The 20,560-nt window shown below is 39.3% G+C and overlaps 1 protein-coding gene and 1 long non-coding RNA gene across 3 annotated transcripts in view; both read right to left on the bottom strand.

Moving 5' to 3' along the window:
• Nucleotides 1-231: 231 nt before the first annotated feature.
• TMTC3 (transmembrane O-mannosyltransferase targeting cadherins 3) overlaps nt 232-20,560 on the bottom strand; it is a 38,305-nt gene continuing 17,976 nt past the window's right edge. For both annotated transcript variants that reach the window (XM_069858452.1, XM_069858462.1), the window contains 7 exons: nt 15,229-15,377; nt 12,835-12,955; nt 12,116-12,227; nt 9,704-9,807; nt 8,386-8,555; nt 7,361-7,587; nt 232-2,400 (listed from right to left, as the gene is read on the bottom strand). In XM_069858452.1, coding sequence (XP_069714553.1) covers nt 1,580-2,400; nt 7,361-7,587; nt 8,386-8,555; nt 9,704-9,807; nt 12,116-12,227; nt 12,835-12,955; nt 15,229-15,377 — 1,704 coding nt within the window. In that variant the 3' untranslated portion in view covers nt 232-1,579. The remainder of the gene's footprint in view (nt 2,401-7,360; nt 7,588-8,385; nt 8,556-9,703; nt 9,808-12,115; nt 12,228-12,834; nt 12,956-15,228; nt 15,378-20,560) is intronic.
• LOC138721433 (uncharacterized) lies at nt 16,189-20,558 on the bottom strand. The gene is made up of 2 exons (XR_011337548.1): nt 18,304-20,558; nt 16,189-17,380 (listed from the first exon to the last, which is right to left on the bottom strand). It is a non-coding gene; the product is annotated as an uncharacterized lncRNA (long non-coding RNA).

Raw genomic sequence — 20,560 nt, 5'->3', positions numbered from 1 at the left:
TTTTAATTCCCTTAGTTATTACGACTCACACATTTGTGGTGTAATGTTACAAATGACAGATAATAAAGAATAGGTCTATCCAAGGCCTTTGGCCATTTCAAATCCCTCCCACAGAGATAAACATTACATCTTACAGCTGGATTACTGCCCAAGGCAGTTATGGAAAGGATTAAGTTCAAACAGCAGAGTTGCTAAGGAATACTTCTACATCATGAAATAAGACAAAACATAAAGAGTAAGAGTTAGATTTAATGATAACTTAAAATTATTACTGAACCTAGCTCTTGCACTGTTCTTTCTCATAATTAAGGAAAACATGAGGTTTAGGTAGTACATTTAAACAAAAAATACATGCATTGCACAAGGTTAAAAGCAACACTGAAATTGCAAAGGCTTTAATTTCAAGTAAGAAATTAAAATGATGCATTAGTGGAAAAGCATAAATGGCAATATTTTAGTAGTCAAAATAAATATTTAATAAAAACCGCACACCCATGACAAAGCATCAAAACAACAGAACTTAGTATTTGGAAGGATACTATTTACATTTTCTTGTGTTAAATGTTGCTAAATTCAGTGGCTTAATTATTATCTCGCTGCCTTCAGCAGTCATTGGTTACATTAGCATTGTAAAAAGTCATGACAATATAAATACTGTTCCAAGGACAGAAACAGTAAAGCCAGTTTGCTATAAACAAGGAGAAATTTACTACACCCAGGGGTCAATCCACAGCCATTGATATAAAGTCAAAGACTACTGCATAGCATACTAGTTACTGTACCAAAAGTGCATTTATCAGCATCCCATGAATTGAGGGGAAAGTGAGAAAACCACCCCTTCTTATACAATTTTAAAAACATTCAGATGATTGACAGTTGAAGAAAAAAATCCACAGTTCCTTTAAAAGCAAAACCATAATCTTAAGACCACTGTAAGGTTTCTATCAGGTAAAATAGTACAAACCATTAGCACTGCAAGAACAATTAAAATGTTATTATATCATTCCATATTTAGAACACAACTGAAAATTTTAGTGTTGTTGCATCCTCCTATACTACAACTACTGGCATTTTGATGACTTTTTGTTAAGTTCTTGAAACAAATAATGCAAAGAAAAACTCTTTTTCACGTACAGCAGAAGTCTAGAAAGATTTAAACTGATGATGTGTAAACTGAAACGAAGACAATGTTAATACAAACAGATTCATATGGGGGAAAGCAGCAGTATGTGGCTTATACCATTAATTCTCCATTCAATTCTTACACTGTCTTTCAAGGTACCATTATTGAACATCCCTGGCTACCAATAGTTCTTATGAGTGCTGTTTTCTCACTACTAGGATTCTTCATTTAAGATTTTTCTCAAGCCTTTATCCTTTGATTCCCATCCACCCCACACATATTTAAAAGTTGCAGTTTTCACATGCGAAGCATGGTAATGCCTTTTGCTGCCTGTTAGGGGGTATGCAGTCAACACCATCTATTTTCAAAGCACTGAGACCAGTTCTCAGTTGGATCACATATTGAACAATAATGAAAATAGTATTCTCCCCTTACTCTAATGTGACACGATAAAGACTATTCACCATTTAATATACGTTCAATCTCTTCTAGTCTTTTCAAAGCAGCAACTCTCTTCTTCTCAATGTCTTTCAATTCTTTTGTAGATTTCTTAGGAGTCTCTTTGTCTATATTGTTTTTCTGTGTCCTTTTCTTATTTTTCGAGTACTGTTTATTGTTCTCAACTGCTGTTTGGGTGTTTTTCTGCTCAGTTTTTACTTCTTTCAAATTTTGAAATGACTTTTTTTTTTCTGTTGCAGCTACATTTGCAGTCCCATCTGCTGGAGGTGACAACTGTTCTGTAGCACCAAGTGATGCAATTTTACTTCTAACTATGTTCAGATGACGCTGAATATACTCTTCATGAGGTGCCAGTGCTAGTGTTTCAACCAAACATTTTTCTGCCTTTATTAAGTCTCGTTCTTCAAAGTAAACGACACAAAGATTATGTTTTCCTTGTACATTGTTGGGATCTAGCTCCAAAATTTTTTCAAAACATGTTTTTGCTCCAACAATATCCTTCTTTTGGTTCATAAGGATATCTCCTTTCAAAATCAAACCTTTGGTATGATCAGGGTAGTATCTCAGTAGGTCTTCCAGGACAGGCAAAGCCATCAATTCTTTTGCTGTCTGAGAATAAAGCAGTGCCAAATTGAACAAAGCACTTCGGAAGTTTGGTTGTAATGTTATGGCTTTCTTCATCCATGTCTCTGCTTCCACATCTTTTTTGTCATCCATTGCCAGCATACCCAAATTGAAGTACCCATTTGCATCCTGTGGTTCCTCTTTCACATAATGTAATAATCTTTGTTTGGCTTCAGGTCTAAGCCGAGCATCACCTAAATGACAGAAAACGCATTTAATTCTAGATTTACTTTGAAGGATTTTTAGATCAGGCCGGTAAATTACTATTTTTTACACAAATTAAAATGTAACACATTTAACACAACTGTACAAGGGAAAGGGTTTTATCATTGCCACGTAACAGCAAAAGTAAACAACATTTACCTTCTTTAAAGAATAAAAATACTTATAGTTGACTTCTTGCCAAAGTCAGTATCATTATTCTATTATCTGCTGAGTTATGTTCAGGCTTGGTATAACAGATACAAAAGGTGTCTCTACAAGTTTGAGAGAACTTATTTTCACGTATGGTTGAGCAAATGGAATGCAGAGAAGGTATCAGTTCTGACAAATCAGCTCTTTCAGAGGCAAACTTGGAATAGAAGATCTCATTTTGTTATAGATAAGGCTGAAAGAGTTTAAGGACAGAGATCACAAAAGGTGACTTCACATGTAACCAAGCTAAACTATCTTCTAACACAAAAGCAATAAATCTGTAACTCCCATATTTTAATTTGCACAGTTTGAAAAAGATAAGAGTAAAATAATCTTATCTAGTAATACTGGGATTAGCTAGACTAGGCTGTAGTCTGTGCTATTTTTCTGAATGCTTCACTGAAAAAAACTTTTGTAAGGCACAGATTTATTGATGGATATGGGAGCACAGAGCCTATTTTAACCACCTTCTTTCATCTTCTGAAAACAATGCTGCACCTTCCAGTATGAGTAATGAATACTGGACAGTTAATGCTTCTGCTTCTTTGAAGCCCCCTGTGCTTCTACAGACAAGAAACAAGGCATTTTTGTACTACCTAACTTACAATGTGAAAAGATAGATGGAGAATAATCCATCTGTACCAGCTCCAGTCAACTCTGTATAACCTTTCTTTGGAGTAGTTTACCATCCCAACAGCAGGGAAACAAACCTTACTAGTCACTTGCCAAATACTGCAACAGCCTGAATTCACAGAAGGCTTACGCTTTCCCCATATAGCTGGAAGCTACATATATGAAACAACAAAAACTCACAAAAATCTGGCTTACTTCATCTTAATTAGCAGTATTACAGAGGAACCCATAAAAGCATTCATGTTTCCTAGGGCTAGATTTAAAGCCTACAGAAGTCAGCTGTAATTTTTTGCCAATAAATAATGAAATCAATCAACATAAATGGAAAACATGGACTTTACATGTATTTAACTTTTTTTTTAAAGATTATATAGGCGCAATTTTGAAGACGCTCACGTAACACTATTCTTTATACGTATAACAGAGATCTGAACAGGCTGGACCGCTGGGCTGAGTCCAATGAGATGAATCATAGAGTCATACAATAACCAAGTTGGAAGAGACCCACCGGATCATCGAGTCCAACCATTCCTATCAAACACTTAACCACGCCCCTCAGCACCTCATCCACCCGTGCCTTAAACACCTCCAGGGAAGGGGACTCAACCACCTCCCTGGGCAGCCTGTTCCAGTGCCCAATGACCCTTTCTGTAAAGAATTTTTTCCTAATGTCCAGCCTAAACCTCCCCTGGCGGAGCTTGAGGCCATTCCCTCTTGTCCTGTCCCCTGTCACGTGGGAGAAACGGCCAGCACCCTCCTCTCTACAATCTCCTTCCAGGTAGTTATAGAGAGCAATGAGGTCTCCCCTCAGCCTCCTCTTCTCCAGGCTAAGCAACCCCAGCTCTCTCAGCAACTGCTCATAAGGCCTGTTCTCCAGCCCCTTCACCAGCTTCGTTGCTCTTCTCTGGACTCGCTCCAGAGCCTCAACATCCTTCTTGTGGTGAGGGGCCCAGAATGGAACACAGGATTCGAGAAGCGGTCTCACCAGTGCCGAGTACAGAGGGAGAATAACCCCCCTGGACCTGTTGGTCACGCCGTTTCTGATACAAGCCAAGATGCCATTGGCCTTCTTGGCCACCTGGGCACACTGCTGGCTCATGTTCAGTCAGCTGTCAACGAACACACCCAGGTCCCTCTCCTCCAGGCAGCTCTCCAGCCAGACTTCTCCTAGTCTGTAGCACTGTACAGGGTTGTTCTGCCCCAAGTGCAGGACCCAGCACTCGGCCTTGTTAAACCTCCTGCCACTGGACTCTGCCCAGCGGTCCAGCCTGTTCAGATCCCTTTGCAGAGCCTCCCTACCCTCCAGCAGATCAACACTTCCACCCAGCTTAGTGTCATCTGCAAACTTGCTAAGGGTGCACTCAATGCCTTCATCCAGGTCATTGATAAAGACACTGAACAGGGCTGGACTCAGCACTGAGCCCTGGGGAACACCACTTGTCACTGGCCTCCAGCTGGATTTCACACCGTTTACCACCACTCTCTGGGCCCGGCCATCCAACCAGTTTTCCACCCAGGAGAGTGTGCGCCTGTCCAGGCCAGAGGCTGACAGTTTCTCAAGCAGAACGCTGTGAGAAACTGTGTCAAAGGCTTTACTGAAGTCCAGGAAGACCACATCCACAGCCTTTCCCTCATCCAGCAGCCGAGTCACTTTGTCATAGACGGTGATCAGGTTAGTTTGATCACCTGTTCCATGACTTTCCCTGGCACTGAGGTCAGACTGACAGGCCTGTAGTTCCCTGGATCCTCCCTGCGACCCTTCCTGTAGATGGGCACAACATCAGCCAGCCTCCAGTCCAGTGGGACTTCCCCAGTCTTCCAGGACCGTTGGAAGATGATGGAAAGGGGTTTGGCCAGCACATCCACCAGCTCCTTCAATACCCTTGGATGAATCCCGTCCGGCCCCATAGACTTGTGGCTGTCTAGTTGGTCTAGCAAAGCTCTGACCACCTCCTCTTGGATCACGGGAGCGTCATTATGCTCCTCTAGCTCCTGGGTTTGTACACAGACAGAACAACCCTCCTTACAACTAAAGACTGAGGCAAAGAAGGCATTAAGTACCTCAGCCTTTTCCTCATCCCCTGTCACTGTTGTTCCTTCTGCATCCCATAGGGACTGTATGGTCTCCCTAGTCCTCCTTTTATTAATTATATATTTATAGAAGGATTTTTTGTTATCTTTCACAGACTTGGCCAATCCAATTTCTAGCTGAGCCTTAGCCCTTCTGATTTTTTCTCTACACAATCTCACTTCCCTCCTGTAGTCCACCCAAGAGGCCTGTCCCTTCTTCCAGAGCCCATAAACATTTCTCTTCTTCTTGATATCACTCAAGACCTCCCTGTTCAACCAAGCTGGCTTTCTTTTTTTCCGGACCACGGGGATGGCTTTCTCCTGAGCTGCTAGGATTTCCTTTTTGAAGAGCTCCCAGCCCTCCTGGGCTCCCTTGCCCTTGAGTACTGTCTCCCATGAGACTTCGCCAACCAGCCTTCTGAAGAGTTCAAAGTCTGCCCTCTGGAAATTTAATGCTACCGTCTTGCCAACCACCCTCTTCACTTCACCTAGAACAGAAAACCCTATCATCTCATGGTCACTTAGTCCTAGGCGTCCACCTACTGCCACATCCCCCACAAGGCCTTCTCTGTTCACAAACAGCAGGTCCAGGAGGGCACCCTCCCTTGTTGGTTCATTCACCAGCTGTGCGAGGAAGTTGTCTTCCACGCACTCCAGGAACCTCCTAGACTGCTTCCTTTCTGCTGTATTGTAGTCCCAGCAGATATCAGGCAGATTGAAGTCTCCCAGAACAACAAGAGGCATTGATCTAGAGATTGACCGCAGCTGTTTATAGAAGAGCTCATCAGCTGCTTCTCCTTGGCTGGGTGGTCTGTAACAGACTCCCATGGCAAAATCTACCTTCTTGTGGGCTCCTCTGATTTTAACCCACAGGCACTCAACCTCCTCATTGCCACAATCCAGCTCAGTGGTGTCCAAGTCCTCCCTTACAAAGAGGGCCACCCCACCTCCTCTCCTACCCTTCCTATCTCGCCTGAAGAGTTTGTACCCCACCATAGCTGCACTCCAGTTATATGAGCCATCCCACCACGTTTCCGTGATGGCAACGACATCATATGCTCCTTGCCCTACGACAGCTTCCAGCTCTTCCTTCTTATTCCCCATGCTGCGTGCACTGGTGTAAATGCCTGGAGGAGAGGGACCTGGGGGTGTTGGTTGACAGCCGACTGAATATGAGCCAGCAGTGTGCCCAGCTGGCCAAGAAGGCCAATGGCATCTTGGCTTGTATCAGAAACGGCATGACCAGCAGGTCCAGGGGGGTTATTCTCCCTCTGTACTTGGCACTGGTGAGACCGCTCCTCAAATACTGTGTTCAGTTCTGGGCCCCTCACCACAAGCAGGATGTTGAGGCTCTGGAGCGAGTCCAGAGAAAAGCAACAAAGCTGGTGAAGGGGTAGGAGAACAAGTCTTACGAGGAGTGGCTGAGGGAACTAGAGTTGTTTAGTCTTGAGAAGAGGAGGCTGAGGGGAGACCTCATTGCTCTCTACAACTACCCGAAAGGAGGTTGTGGAGAGGAGGGTGCTGGCCTCTTCTCCCAAGTGACAGGGGACAGGACAAGAGGGAATGGCCTCAAGCTCCGCCAGGGGAGATTTAGGCTGGACATTAGGAAAAAAAATTTCACAGAAAGGGTCATTGGGCACTGGAACAGGCTGCCCAGGGAGGTGGTTGAGTCACCTTCCCTGGAGATGTTTAAAGCACTGGTGGACGAGGTGCTGAAGGGCATGGTTAAGTATTTGATCGGAATGGTTGGACTCGATGATCCGGTGGGTCTCTTCCAACCAGGTTATTCTATGATTCAATGATTCTAAGAAAACTTGTAAAATAGCACTTGTATTAAAGATGATGGTTAGCTAAGGTACACTTTGCACAAATTCCACATGCTACAATAAATTACAAAGCTGACTGTCACAATAAGGAGTTTCTTTGATGATGCTACAGACTTCTTTCTAAAAGTAAAGCAGTTCATTAAAAAAAGTAATTAGCATGGGTCCTGTAAATGCAAGTACACAGTATTAACATAAGGGACAACTAACATACCAGATTCCTGCATTAGCAGCGCTGAGTTAAATAATGCCAGTTTATGCATTGGGTTGAGTTCCAGAGCTCGGTTGAAATTCTTCAGGGCTTCTGTGGGATCTTTCAGTTCAATGTAAACAATTGCCAAGTTGTACCACAGGTCTGCATTGGTTTTGTCTAGTTCTAGAGCTCTAAGATAAGCTTCCTTAGCTTTCAGAGGTTTATTCATTTTTAAAAGTAGTTCTCCCCTGTTAAAGAATCAGATTTAACCTTCAACTTTTATTCATACCAATATGAAAATAAATGACTTTTTTTAAAAAAAAAAAGTTTGCCTTCCAATATACAGTAGACATAAAACAACACTGTTCTCTTGTTTGGTTGACCTTCTTTACATACCATTCCCAAAGCTCTCAGAAGTCTGTATACAAGAAACATATACGCAGGACAAAAAAAAAAAAACCCAAAAAACCCCCCAAAAAGTGAAAAAGAAGTGATTGAGGGTTCCCAATACTGGCTCTGTAATTACATTGCAACGGATATAGTTTCAGCACCTCACACCTCCCCAAGACCCAATGGGATTCACAACTAACAAAAGAGCGAACAGAAACCTCAACACCCACAGCCATATTACTCCTATCTATTTAGCTGACACATAGGTGCTTTTTAGTTAGGTCTTGCCTTTTCTGCACCACCTTCAATAAGAAGGATAAAGAAAGATCCATGATTCAGAATAACCAGAATCTTTTTACTTCAAAATTAAACTGGGAGTTTAAAACTTAGAGGTTTTGAGATTCATAAATCTATAATGGATCTTGCTGTACAATGTTTGAAAACACAGGCAATGTGGAAACACACCATTTGAAATAGGAATTTAAAAGAACAGGGCTTGTAATGAATAATTGATTATTGCCCCAAATCTTCATTTTCTCATTTGGAAATGCATGAATTCCAGCAGCCAATTAATTGTATGCATTAAATACTGTTTATAGCACTGCAAATAAATAAATATTTATTCAGGAATATGTATCTCAAACTAGGAAAGATACCTGCTGATGTAAGCCTGCTTGAAATCTGGTCTCATGCTAATTGCTTGTCGATATAGCTGATCTGCTTCTTCAAGGCGTGATTCATTTGCTCGAATTAAGTTTGCAAGATTGATATAAACATTTAGATGGTTAGGAGCAACTCTTGCTGCATACTTTTTACCTGGAATAATCTGTCAAAAAGTATATACATACCACACACAGATGAGTAAAAAAAGTGAAAGACAATTGGTATAGATCTCTTCACTCTGCCAAATTTGTTTTAGGGTATCACTGAACACTAGCGTAAAAGCTCTTAACGATTACAGGTAGTAATTTCCATCCCTCCAAAATCAGACCAAAAAATAAACCCAATATTTTTTCTCCTTTAATTCTATGAAGACACAGATGACTTTGATATCATACTTAAGATAACAGCTAATTAACCACTGCTCCTACCTAATTTGGCTCATGCAGATAGCTATTACAAACCATCCACACCTTGCAAAGCTTTCCCCATTCAGATAAAAAGTATTTTCTTAAAGCCTAAACTGACATTCTATGAGACATTTTCATTCCTTTTTTAACTTCCCAGTCTAAAATAAGTGTAAATAGGATTTTAACAGCCACTGATACAGCAGATGAAAAATTGTCATTAAAGATGAAAATGCCACCACATTGCAACTGTTGTACTATTTATACTTTATGCATCTAGAACCTTTATGATGTTTCACAATACAAACTTTTTAACGCCATACTTCTACTGAAGCAGGGGCTGGTTTTGTTGTCAGTCTCATTTTACCAACAGCTATCGTTACCTTCATACCTTCTCCTAAATATTCAACTGTTTCGCTCCTAAGGAGCTAGAATAAGTAGTATTTGCTCCGTATAAGTTAGGAAATGGTAATGGTAACAATGTATATGCTTTCAAAAGTATGTTTCGGGCAAAGAATTCTTTTGTTGCTGCTGCAGGTACCTTCTCTCACCTCCAGAGCTGCATTTAAGTCTTGTCTTGAGGTCTCAGAAACTCAGTCATCATCAACTTATTAACTGTTAGTGAGAATAATCCCACTCTGATTAGAATCCACAGGTATACATTTTTAACTGCTGCTTTCTTTTATATTCTCTATTTCAGAAACACCTTTGTCAGTGGTATAAAAAGTAACTTAAAATAGTTTTAACAAAGAAGTTCCAGGTTATCATTTTTTTAACAGCCATTATTGTATATAAACTACTCCTTTAACAGATAAAGAGCCTTAGCAAAAATATGAAAAGCACAATATGAATATAGGTCTGAAAGAGTCCTTTCCTGTGGTGGTAGATAAATAAAGTTACTAATTACCTGTGGCATCAATGATTTAGCAATCATATATGATTCTTCAGCTTCTTTAGTTTTGTTTAAGTTTTTGTAAGTTCTTCCTACATTCATGTGGGCGCCAATATCATCTTAATAAAGAAAAGAACGAATTTTCAAATACTTCTATGCACTGAGTATCATGAAAATAAATATCTATTTCTTCAGAGTAGTGTGAAATACAGTTATTGCATGAAGACCATCAAGAAATAAAAGCAACTACAAATTATTTTTCATCATATTTATGAAATTAATACTTAAACCATAAACCGAAGAGGGATTATGAAGTTACTCGGGAAATGGTAAAAAAAAATTGAGATCATACTTCCGTGTATTGATCTTTAATCTCTTGCTATAATAACAGCACATAAATTAAAGGTTATTTATTAGATTTCTAAAAGGAAAAAGGCAAGGTTTTTCAGTACTACCTAGAAATTACTTTGCAACTGTATGTAAAATAGTGTAAACATGCACTTTGATCAAATAGACAATCACAAGTCTGTGGGGTCAGATGGGATCCACCTGAGAGTATCAGGGAGTTGGCAGAGGTGCTTGCCAAACCCCTGTCCATCATCTACCAGTAGCAGATGACTTCCTGACTGACTGGGCAAGTTCCACTTCCATGGAGGTTGGCAAACATGATGCCCATTTACAAGAAGGGTCAGAGTGAAGATCCAGGGAACTACAGGCCAGTCAGCCTGACCTTGGTGCCAGGGAATGTAATGGAGCAGGTAATTTTGAGTGCTATCACAGAGAACACATGAGACAACCAGGTGATCAGATCCAGTAAATACAGGTCCTGACAAACTAAACTGATGTCCTTTTATGACAAGGTGAACCGCTCAATGGATGATGAAAAGGCTGTGGATATAGTGTACTTTGACTTCAGTAAAGACTTTAACACAGTTACTCAAAGTAATCTGCCTGACAAACTTGCTGCGATTGCCCTGAACAGGAATTCCTGCTGCTGGGTGAAAAACGGGCTGGATGGCCGGGCCCAAAGAGTGGTAGTAGATGGAGCTAAATCCAGCTTGAGGTCAGTAAGAAGTGGTGTTCCCCAGCACTCAGTGCTCCAGGTCTGTTCAATATTTTTATCGATGAAATGGATGAAGGGATTGAATGAACCCTTAATAAGTTTGTGGATGACACTAAGGTGGGAGGAAGTGTCGATCTGCTGCAGGGTAGGGAGGCTCTGCAAAGGGATCTGAACAGGCTGGATTGATGGGCTGAGACCAACAATATTTAGTTCAACGCAGCCAAGTTCCGAGTCCTGCACATGGGACACAGCAAGCGCATACAGTGCCACGTGCTTGGGGAAGAGCGGCTGGAAAGCTGGCTGGCAGAGAAGGACCTGAGGGTGTTGGTTGACAGCCAGCTGAATATGAGCCAGCAGTGTGTCCAGGTGGCCAAGAAGGCCAGTAGCATCTTGGCTTGTATCAGAAACAGTGTGGCCATCAGGACTAGGGAGACGATTCTGCCACTGTACTTGGCATTTGATAGGCGGCACCTTGAACATCGCGTTCAGTTCTGCGCCCCTCACTGCAAGAAGGATGTTGAGGCTCTGGAGCGTGTTCCGAGAAGAGCAATAAGCTGGTGGAGGGGCTAGAGAACAAGTCTTATGAAGAGCAGCTGAGGGAGATGGGGTTGTTTAGCCTAGAGAAGGGGAAGCTGAGGGGAGATCTTATCACTGGCTACAACTACCTGAAAGGAGGCTTTAGCAAGGTGGGTGTTGGACTCTTCTCCCACATGACAGGTAATAGGATGAGGAGGAACGGCCTCATGTTGTGCCGGGGAGGATCAGATTGGACATAAGGAAAAATTTCTTCACCAAAAGGGTTATCAGGCACTGGAACAGGTTACTCATGGAGATGGCTGAGTCGCCATCCCTGGAAGCATTTGAAAGATGGATAGATGAGATATGATTAAGTAGTGCTTAATTAAGTAGTTCTTAAGATATGCTTAAGGGATATGATTTAGTAGTGGATAGGTGCAGTTGGTTTTGATGTTCTCAAAGGTCTTTTCCCACCTAGTGATTCTATGATTCTGTTCTATGATTCTACACTATCTCGATTTTTTACATTTTATACACCTCCTTACTTCTATTTAAGAAAATTAAGTAATAATTGTGTTTCATAAGAAACTGCTGTTTAAGTTAAGTCAGAAAGGCTGTGATCCAAATTAACAATTATAAATGGAAAGTCTTGGCATCTTTTTATAGCCAGAAATATTTTTGGAGGACTTTATTTCAAAAAAACTATGGATCAATTAACAGAGTATGACATCATTTAATATTCATTTGGAGAAAAACAGATCATTGAGAAGATGTATTCAGTAAGCTAAGCATACTGAATATAAGGAACACAGAGACGTCATTCAGTGGCAGCTAGTCAAAGATATTACCTGGTTGCACTTGCGTGGCTTGTATGAAGAACTGCAGAGCTCTTTCAAAATTCTTTTCATTTTCTAAGGCATGCCCAACATTGTTCCATAGTTTCGCATTGTTCTTATTTACCTAAAACCAGAAAAAAGATACCAATTGATAAGCTATTAAGGTAAATTTACATAAAGAACTAATTTTCTTTTAGCTCTGTCTTACAAATGTAAAAATGCACAGCAAATGACAGATTTCACCATGCTGCTATGTGTAAAGAATAATAAAACACTGCATATAGAATGATTACATTAAACTTGTTGCTCAATATCTATTTATTTTAGTTATTTGCCTCTAGAAATACCAAACATTTTAGAATTCATTATAATAATTATGGGATATTATACAAACTGTCCTATCACGCCATATGCACATTGAAGAAATTATTCTATTCATCAAACCTTTTGGAGACTTTTGTACTGAAACCATATCATCCTTTCATACATATAAGAGAATAAATTCAATTGCTTTAACACATGAAAACATTATCATCTATCTATTACGCATGAATTCCCATGTGTGCATCACATTGCTTTTAAAGTATTCCCAAAAGCAGCTAATTAGATGTTAATAGTGTCAGTGTAGAAATAAAAGTGGTAAAAGAAGCACAATTTCTCCCCATTTTCATCATGTTCTACTGCAGCTTTTTGAGAACAGCAACACAAACTTTTCAAATAGAATACAGTACCTTTAAAGCTGACATAAACAATGTGTACTCTGACTCCCAGTCCCAGTTTCTGTGCAGTGTTTTTAAGGCATGAGTGAATAGTACCACAGCCAAACAAAACCAAGAAATTTTTCTTAGCACACTATTAAATAAAAACAAAGATTCGTTATAAGCATGCAAACAATTCTAATTTATACTAGAATAAGTATCTCATACACTAGTAGGCAAATAAACTGAGGACCATATTTCTGAATGGTATATTACAATTTATTTGCCTCATCACCAAATGGCGTACCCCAAAATTTGAAAGGAAATAATGTCCATTTTCAAGTTAATTTTGTTATTTACCTGACTATCATTACAGAATTGACTTTAGAAGAACAAATGCATTCCACATATATAATGTGAACAAAAGTATATGCAAATTACACCTGCTAGAGCTTTTCTGTAATTTAAAGCAATGAACACTACTAAATATATTATCTAAGTGAGGTTCTTTAAAACACTGTATAAAATGATAAAAAAATGAAAAAAGCAACTAAAATATCATCCCATCCTTTTGTTTCATATTAGACAATTCCATGCAAAAACCCTTTACTTCACACACCACCAATCTCTGCCATACCACAGAAGACACCTTAATAGAAACGTCTGCTGCGGAGACTACAGAATCTTTCATAAGCAAATTGTAGTGCTATGGTAATATCTAAATAGGAGACAAGTTTAGTGTCTTTGTAGGAATTTTATTTTTAAAGCTGCAGACCGGGGCAGAAGTCAATCTCTGCGACAAGCTTGTCAGGAACAATCTTCTTCTAGACTTCATGCAGTTTATGTTTCTGTAATTTAAACATGACTATCTTTAACTACGACTGATATAAAATAAACTAACATGCTGGCAATTTGGTCTCCGAATTCTAATTCAACTAATTAAAAACAGAAGCCTTCATAGAACTATGAATATAATTTTGTTTTTAAAAATATTATACTTGAGCAGACATAGACTGATCACCATTGTCAACTATTTCTCATACTTTCCTTACGCAACAGCTGTTCACACTACTACATAATTCACAGGTGATGGCTGAAATCTGAAAAGGCTTTTTTTTCAACTGTGTTTTTACAATACAGAAAATGCTGCGCAGGCTTAAGATTATCATGCCTGCTTTTAAAAAATACTAAAAAGAATAAAAAAAATCCATCAGAATTAAGAAAGAAATTCTAAAATGTTAGCAAAGTGACCAATGAGAGTGGTCATATACAATAATCTATATACCCACCAATCTTAGAACTCTTTTACCCCTATATATTTCTAAAGCAAAGTGCCTAAGATTTTTTTTACACGGCTGATTCCTTACAGTTCCATAGTAAATGACACTGCTGCCTAATTTTTCTTCTCAGCTGTCCTCTCCTGGTTCCTTGCCTTGTTTCATATTGCTTCTATTTTTACTGCTTCATAGTGGGATTTCTTAAAATACTTTCTCCTCACTCCCACAAGGTCTCACTAATTTCTCATAATCCAGTGCTGTAAGCTTTGGCAGCATCAGTTAGCATAAGTTATACTGCAAGACCTCACCTCTAATGATAGCAGACAACATAGACTGAGAATTACTGCTTTTCCATTTGTCAGGAACTAGCATTAGGATGCCATTGTGATAACAAGGATAAAGCATTCAGATCAAAGGGAGGTGTGTGTAGATCAATGTAAAAGATTGCAGAAAAAAACAAAGGCATATATAAAATGTGTTTTTAGAAAATAATTTCCTAAAGAGAAACTGTTATCCAAAAAAATAGTTTTAACAAATAGTGAATAGCTTTGATGCCCATTCTTAGCATGGTATGTCTCAAAATTTCATCAATAACAAAGATTTTTTAATAATGCTGTGGACCAATATACATGTATTACATACACTTCAGTGTATATATAATATATTTCAGTGGATATGATATGATAATACAGTCCACAATCACCTTTGAATAAAACAAATCAAATCTGGCCAAGAAAATATTTTTGCCTAATCCTTAAAAAAAAATCTAGAACTTAAACAGAAAATATTTGTGTCTCTTGACATAAAACACATGGGTTATACTACTAGGTTCATAGGTAAAGTCTATTTTGCAGTAACATGTAAACTAAGTTATGCTGCATTCTAGAAACGTTTGGTGAAGCCTAAAGCTTAAATAGCCTAAGAATAATCCACCGCTCCCCTAAAAACTTCCTTATTTTCATTTGCTCATGGGCCAGCCAAACAGTTTCTTGGTCATTACGCGGAGTTCGTTACGAACTTGAAACACAAGAGCAGCTATAATGTAATAAATTCACAGTAGTAAAAGCTCTACTGAGAAAACTTTATAAAAGTTATCTTTTATAAAATTAAGAGAGATGATTTTAATTAGTCATAGGTAACACTACTTCACCTTTTATTGGATAATTTCTTCCATCCATGCGCTACTAAAATGCAGAATCCCATGCTAGGAACATACAACACTCGTTCTGCTACTACGAATCCAACAGGAAAAAAGAGGTTTGATGCAGGAATGAATGGTAGCACTAGTAAGCAGAGTGCCTAGAAAAGAAATACAAACAAGTTAGACATAAAGATTAGGCAGTAACAAACGGTACTCGGGAAACAAACTACAAAGCAGTTACAAAATAAAAATCCCAGAAAAACAGATAGACATGGTAGAACTTTGGGGCTGTTTTGGTGTTTTTTCTTTAAAACATTAAAATCTGGACCACTCCGAACATGGCAAATTTAGACCTGCAAATAACACTCTTCTTTACTGATGGGCCTGCAAGTGTATTTGCTTTTCTATACTACTGAAAACAGCAGCTGTACGGCAAAAAGCTAGGGTCAAATATAAAATTTAAAAAAAAAATGTTTTAATTAGAGCTCCACATACGAAAATATGATAGTGAAACATTTTCTTTGGTAACTAAAACCTTATACCAGCTTATATGACGCATGAAGCCGTTACTTTTACAATACAGTCCACTTTCAGTTTCTGTCAATACGTGAGGAAATAACAAAAATCAGAATCAGCGACAGAATAAACATCACTGTTTTGACAGTACACTAAGGGCACCCTGAAATATCTAAGATGACAATGAATAAATGCAGCTCATGGCATGGTGACAGACATCTTAACAAAAGGTGTGTATACAAAAAATGCAGAGAAATTAATCTGCTGCAAAGGAAGTGGACATGATCATTTACTTTAAGTCCTGGGTGACTGTTACACAGCAGCTTTAAAATCGCTGGTACCAGAAAAGACTTTAAACAATTATTTCAGAATATCTGGTCTCCAAAATACAAAACAAAACCCCTACAGAAACAGAATATTTCTTCAAATAAATAAAGAGGAATTTTCTAGAAATTTTCAATACAATTAGTTGTTACCTTCTGTCTAGATTTAAGCATAATTTTAATTGCCTTTTCCACATTAATAGTTAACACATCCAGTTTGAAAGTCACTCCAAGATTCCACATATTACAATGCAGTACTGATTTTGATCATAAACACAGTTCAGCTGATCCACAGCAATTCATTAAGCTACATGAAATACATACATAATTGAGGCTTGAAAAAATAACAAGCACAATACACAGTACATTGGTTACTTGGGGACAAAATTTAACATAATTTCACATTCTTCTTTCTCCTTTACACTTTCACAGTACATGCTCCTCAGAGATCTATCAATCTGTAAAAGCCTCAACTGAGAAAATTATTATAAATTTTTGTAATCCCCTTTGAAATGCAGGATTCATCCTGCTCTGCCCAAGCCAGTCCTCTGTATTATGTTTCACTTTAGCTATAGCAAATGCCTTCACATTTTTGGGGGTGGATTATGGGAAGTGAGGGTATCACTCTGTATTTCATTCTATTTTGAGCAAACAAATTTGCGAGTACAAAAGCAAATACACATTAGTAAATATACAAATGCACGTTTGAAATGTATTTTAACAATGTGCTGTTCTGCAAATGTTTTACTGCAAGTTGAATAAATTGTATTTAGCTTTAAAATGTATGCAAGTCCTGTACATAGGCTTAAATGAGTTAACTTATTTTATGAAATCTGATAAGAGTTGACTTCTTCAAATCACGTTAAGATGTTTAACAATTATTGTTCTACATTAGTGCTCAAAAAACGCAGGTTTTTCTGGCTTGCTTTCAATTTTTTTTATATAGCAAGGACATCAGTCTCAGCTCCATGAGGTCAACATATGCATAATGAAATCCAGCTCTTTCCAGGCTTCTGCAGCTGATGTAGCAAGTGCTTGGTCTCCACTGAGCACTTATGATCTAGGAATCTAATAAAACAGTTTTTGCATGTCCTCCTCTGTGCAGCTCCTTGGACGAGAAATGTCACACAATGTTTTGCTAAACTTCTCTTTTGATCCTTTTGCATCTCCTTAGTGCGCTGTCCTTCAAATATAATTTCCTGGGCAATAAACTCAAAGCCCTACTGCAGATAAAAACGCATTCCCTTCTTTTCTTTTACTCTTTTTATCAGTCTTTCAGCAGATGCAGAGGCTCCACTCAAAAAACATCGCAGTCAAGGAAACTGGAAAAAAAAAACCAAACCCAAAAGACAAAGTATTAAAGCATGCTGAAGAAAAAACCATATGACGAAACTCTAAAATACGACCATAAACTATGAAGTGTAATTGAAATGTCAAATAACCAGTCAAAAGTTCACAAGGAAACATTTCAAAGTCTGAGCGAGGTATAACCATAGGGAGTAGAGAAATAAATATTCTTAAATTTACAAGTACTGATGTCTTTGCACAACACATGAAAGTATTAAAAAGTTACTCCAAGAAACCCAAGGATACTCATCTGTTCCTGACATTTGCACAGTAACAAGCCACCAAAGTTTGCAGGTGAGTAGCATTGAGTGCTGTCTTATCAGAAGGGAGGTTAAGCACCCTCATTTCAGAGACTTAGCAAATATCAAAAGATATTAAAAAGCTTTTATTAAATTTCGCCAGCCAACAAAGGAATGTCTATACCCAAGAAATTCCATGAAAAACAAGGGCCACGATCACAGCTTGATCCTGAAACCTACTGAAAAGCCACCTAAGTAAGTCTAGATCAGTACTATTCCTAGTACCCAAAATTTTCAGTATTTATTGTGTAACCTATTTATAAAGGTCGCTAAGTTTGGCAGTCAAAGTATCTGATTAAACAGAAAACAAGAGAATTTAACTGCTTATACACAGTTTCCAAGACATGTCCTTTATTAATACAAAAATAATTGATTACTTCAAGCAGTAAAACACTACCAATTTGCCAAAGCATGTGTTCCAATTTATAATATACAATCCCATATTTTATTAGTTTAATATTGTCAGTTCATTAAAAGAAAAAAAAGAGGGCAATGTATCTGTTTCATACTCTCCTAGTTCTATTATTCTGAAAAGACAATTTTAGAACCTATGGCAAAAATGAAAATATGACAAAATGAAACACCATGTACCCACTTACCAGAGTTATTTTTCCCACAGATGACTGGTATCAAATAGATGAAAACTGACTGAAAATGAGTCCTTCAGCTTTTCCATCTTCCAACGAGTTCATTCTGAGACTCTGTTTGTGAGAACTGTGCAATGTCTACTGACACTTTAGGATGCAGGAGGAGAAGTCCTTTCTACTGTCCTGTCCCTCAAGCGGTACAGCACCTAAATCCATATCCACATCAGCAAACACAGAAGACACGTTCAGAGATACTTGCTACTTCATTTGTCTCTTGTATTTTGGATCCCGCTGTTTGGTACCTTCTTTGCAAAGTCCAAATGAACTTCTTTATTTCTGCAGCAGGACTAAAGTTGTACCTTGTCACATCTCACAAAGAGGAGTAACTTGAGACTTTCCTCTTAGATCAGGCTTCAGCATGGTACCTCAGGGTCTCATTGAGCTAGTTGAGATTTGTAAATCTAGATGGTAGAGATTTGTAAAGGCTGAAGCTATTTACAAAGCCCTTTATTACTCCTTTAAGTGACAGTCAGAGTTTGATGTTTCAAACTCCAATCAATCAACTGTGATGAAGCCACCATTGTACTATACACACGGCATTCATTTCAACAGCACAGAGAATTCATGCCTGCCATGGTAGTATTTTATTTTGACCAGCACAAATTTACGCTTCTATTGACAGAACTGAAAACTAGGTATAGAAAAAATATTTTTTAAAACTAGTAATTCAACATAGTTCTCTGGAACATCACTGTGACCTGTGTAAATTGGTATCACTAAACAAAGATTCACTTCCATAAAATCATAGAATCACCAGGTTGGAAAAGACCCACAGGATCATCGAGCCCAACCATTCCTATCAAACACTAAACCATGCCCCTTAGCACCTCATCCTCCCGTCCTTTAAACATTCTCAGGGAAGGTGACTCAACCACCTCCCTGGGCAGCCTGTTCCAGTGCCCAATGAACCTTTCCATGAAACATTTTTTTCTGATGTCAAGCCTAAACCTCCCCTGGCGGAGCTTGAGGCCATTCCCTCTTGTCCTGTCACTCGGGAGAAGAGGCCAGCACCCTCCTCTCCACAACTGCCTTTCAGGTAGTTGTAGAGAGCAATGAGGTCACCCCTCAGCCTCCTCTTCTCCAGGCTAAACAACACCAGCTCTCTCAGCCACTCCTCGCAAGACTTGTTCTCCAGCCCCTTCACCAGCTTTGTTGCTCTTCTCTGCACTCGTTCCAGAGCCTCAACATCCTTCTTGTGGTGAGGGGCCCAGAACGGAACACAGGATTCGAGGAGTGGTCTCACCAGTGCCAAGTACAGAGGGAGGATAACCCCCCTGGACCTGCTGGTCATGCCGTTTCTGATACAAGCCATTGGCCTTCTTGGCCACCTGGGCACACTGCTGGCTCATGTTCAGTCAGCTGTCAACCAACACCCCCAGGTCCCTCTCCTCCAGGCAGCTTTCTAGACAGACTTCTCCTAGTCTGTAGCACTGCAGAGGGTTGTTGTGCCTCAAGTGCAGGAACCGGCATTTGGCCTTGTTAAACCTCATGCCATTGGACTCTGCCCAGCGGTCCAGCCTGTTCAGATCCCTTTGCAGATCCTCCCTACCCTCCAGCAGATCAACACTTCCACCCAGCTTCGTGTCATCCACAAGCTTAGTAACGGTGCACTCAATGCCTTCATCCAGGTCATTGATAAAGACACTGAACAGGGCTGGACCCAGCACTGAGCCCTGGGGAACACCACTTGTTACCGGCCTCCAGCTGGAGTTAACTCCATTTACCAGCACTCTCTGGGCCCGGCCATCCAACCAGTTTTCCATCCAGGAGAGCGCTCCCCTGTCCAGTCCAGAGGCTGACAGTTTCCTAAGCAGAATGCTGTGAGAAACTGTGTCAAAGGCTTTAAAGGCTTAAAGATGGCACTATGATCTGTCTAATAAGTCAGATTGTGAAGCCGTAAGAAAGAAATTGTTCTCTCTTGGCAGACTATTCAGTCTACATCAGGACATTAATGGCTTACTGGAAGGCAGAAATACGGTTTGGCTTGCAGTGCTGTTGCATGTTATGGCACATACCAATTAATATTTAATATAAAATACTGTACTCATTTCCTAAGAAATTTGCTTCCAGTCATTTAGATATTAAGTCTGAACAAAAAAAAAAAAATCAGCATCCTGCTGAAGGTTATATACACAATATAGGTACATGCGACCAAACAACCTGAGCCACTTACATTCTCATAAAAAAAGGACAAAAACAATGCATCATT

Source organism: Phaenicophaeus curvirostris, chromosome 1 (genome assembly GCF_032191515.1).
Source record: "Phaenicophaeus curvirostris isolate KB17595 chromosome 1, BPBGC_Pcur_1.0, whole genome shotgun sequence".
Taxonomy (NCBI): domain Eukaryota; kingdom Metazoa; phylum Chordata; class Aves; order Cuculiformes; family Cuculidae; genus Phaenicophaeus; species Phaenicophaeus curvirostris.
The sequence above is the reverse complement of the archived record's forward strand: the minus strand, read 5'-3'. Positions and strand labels throughout refer to the sequence as shown.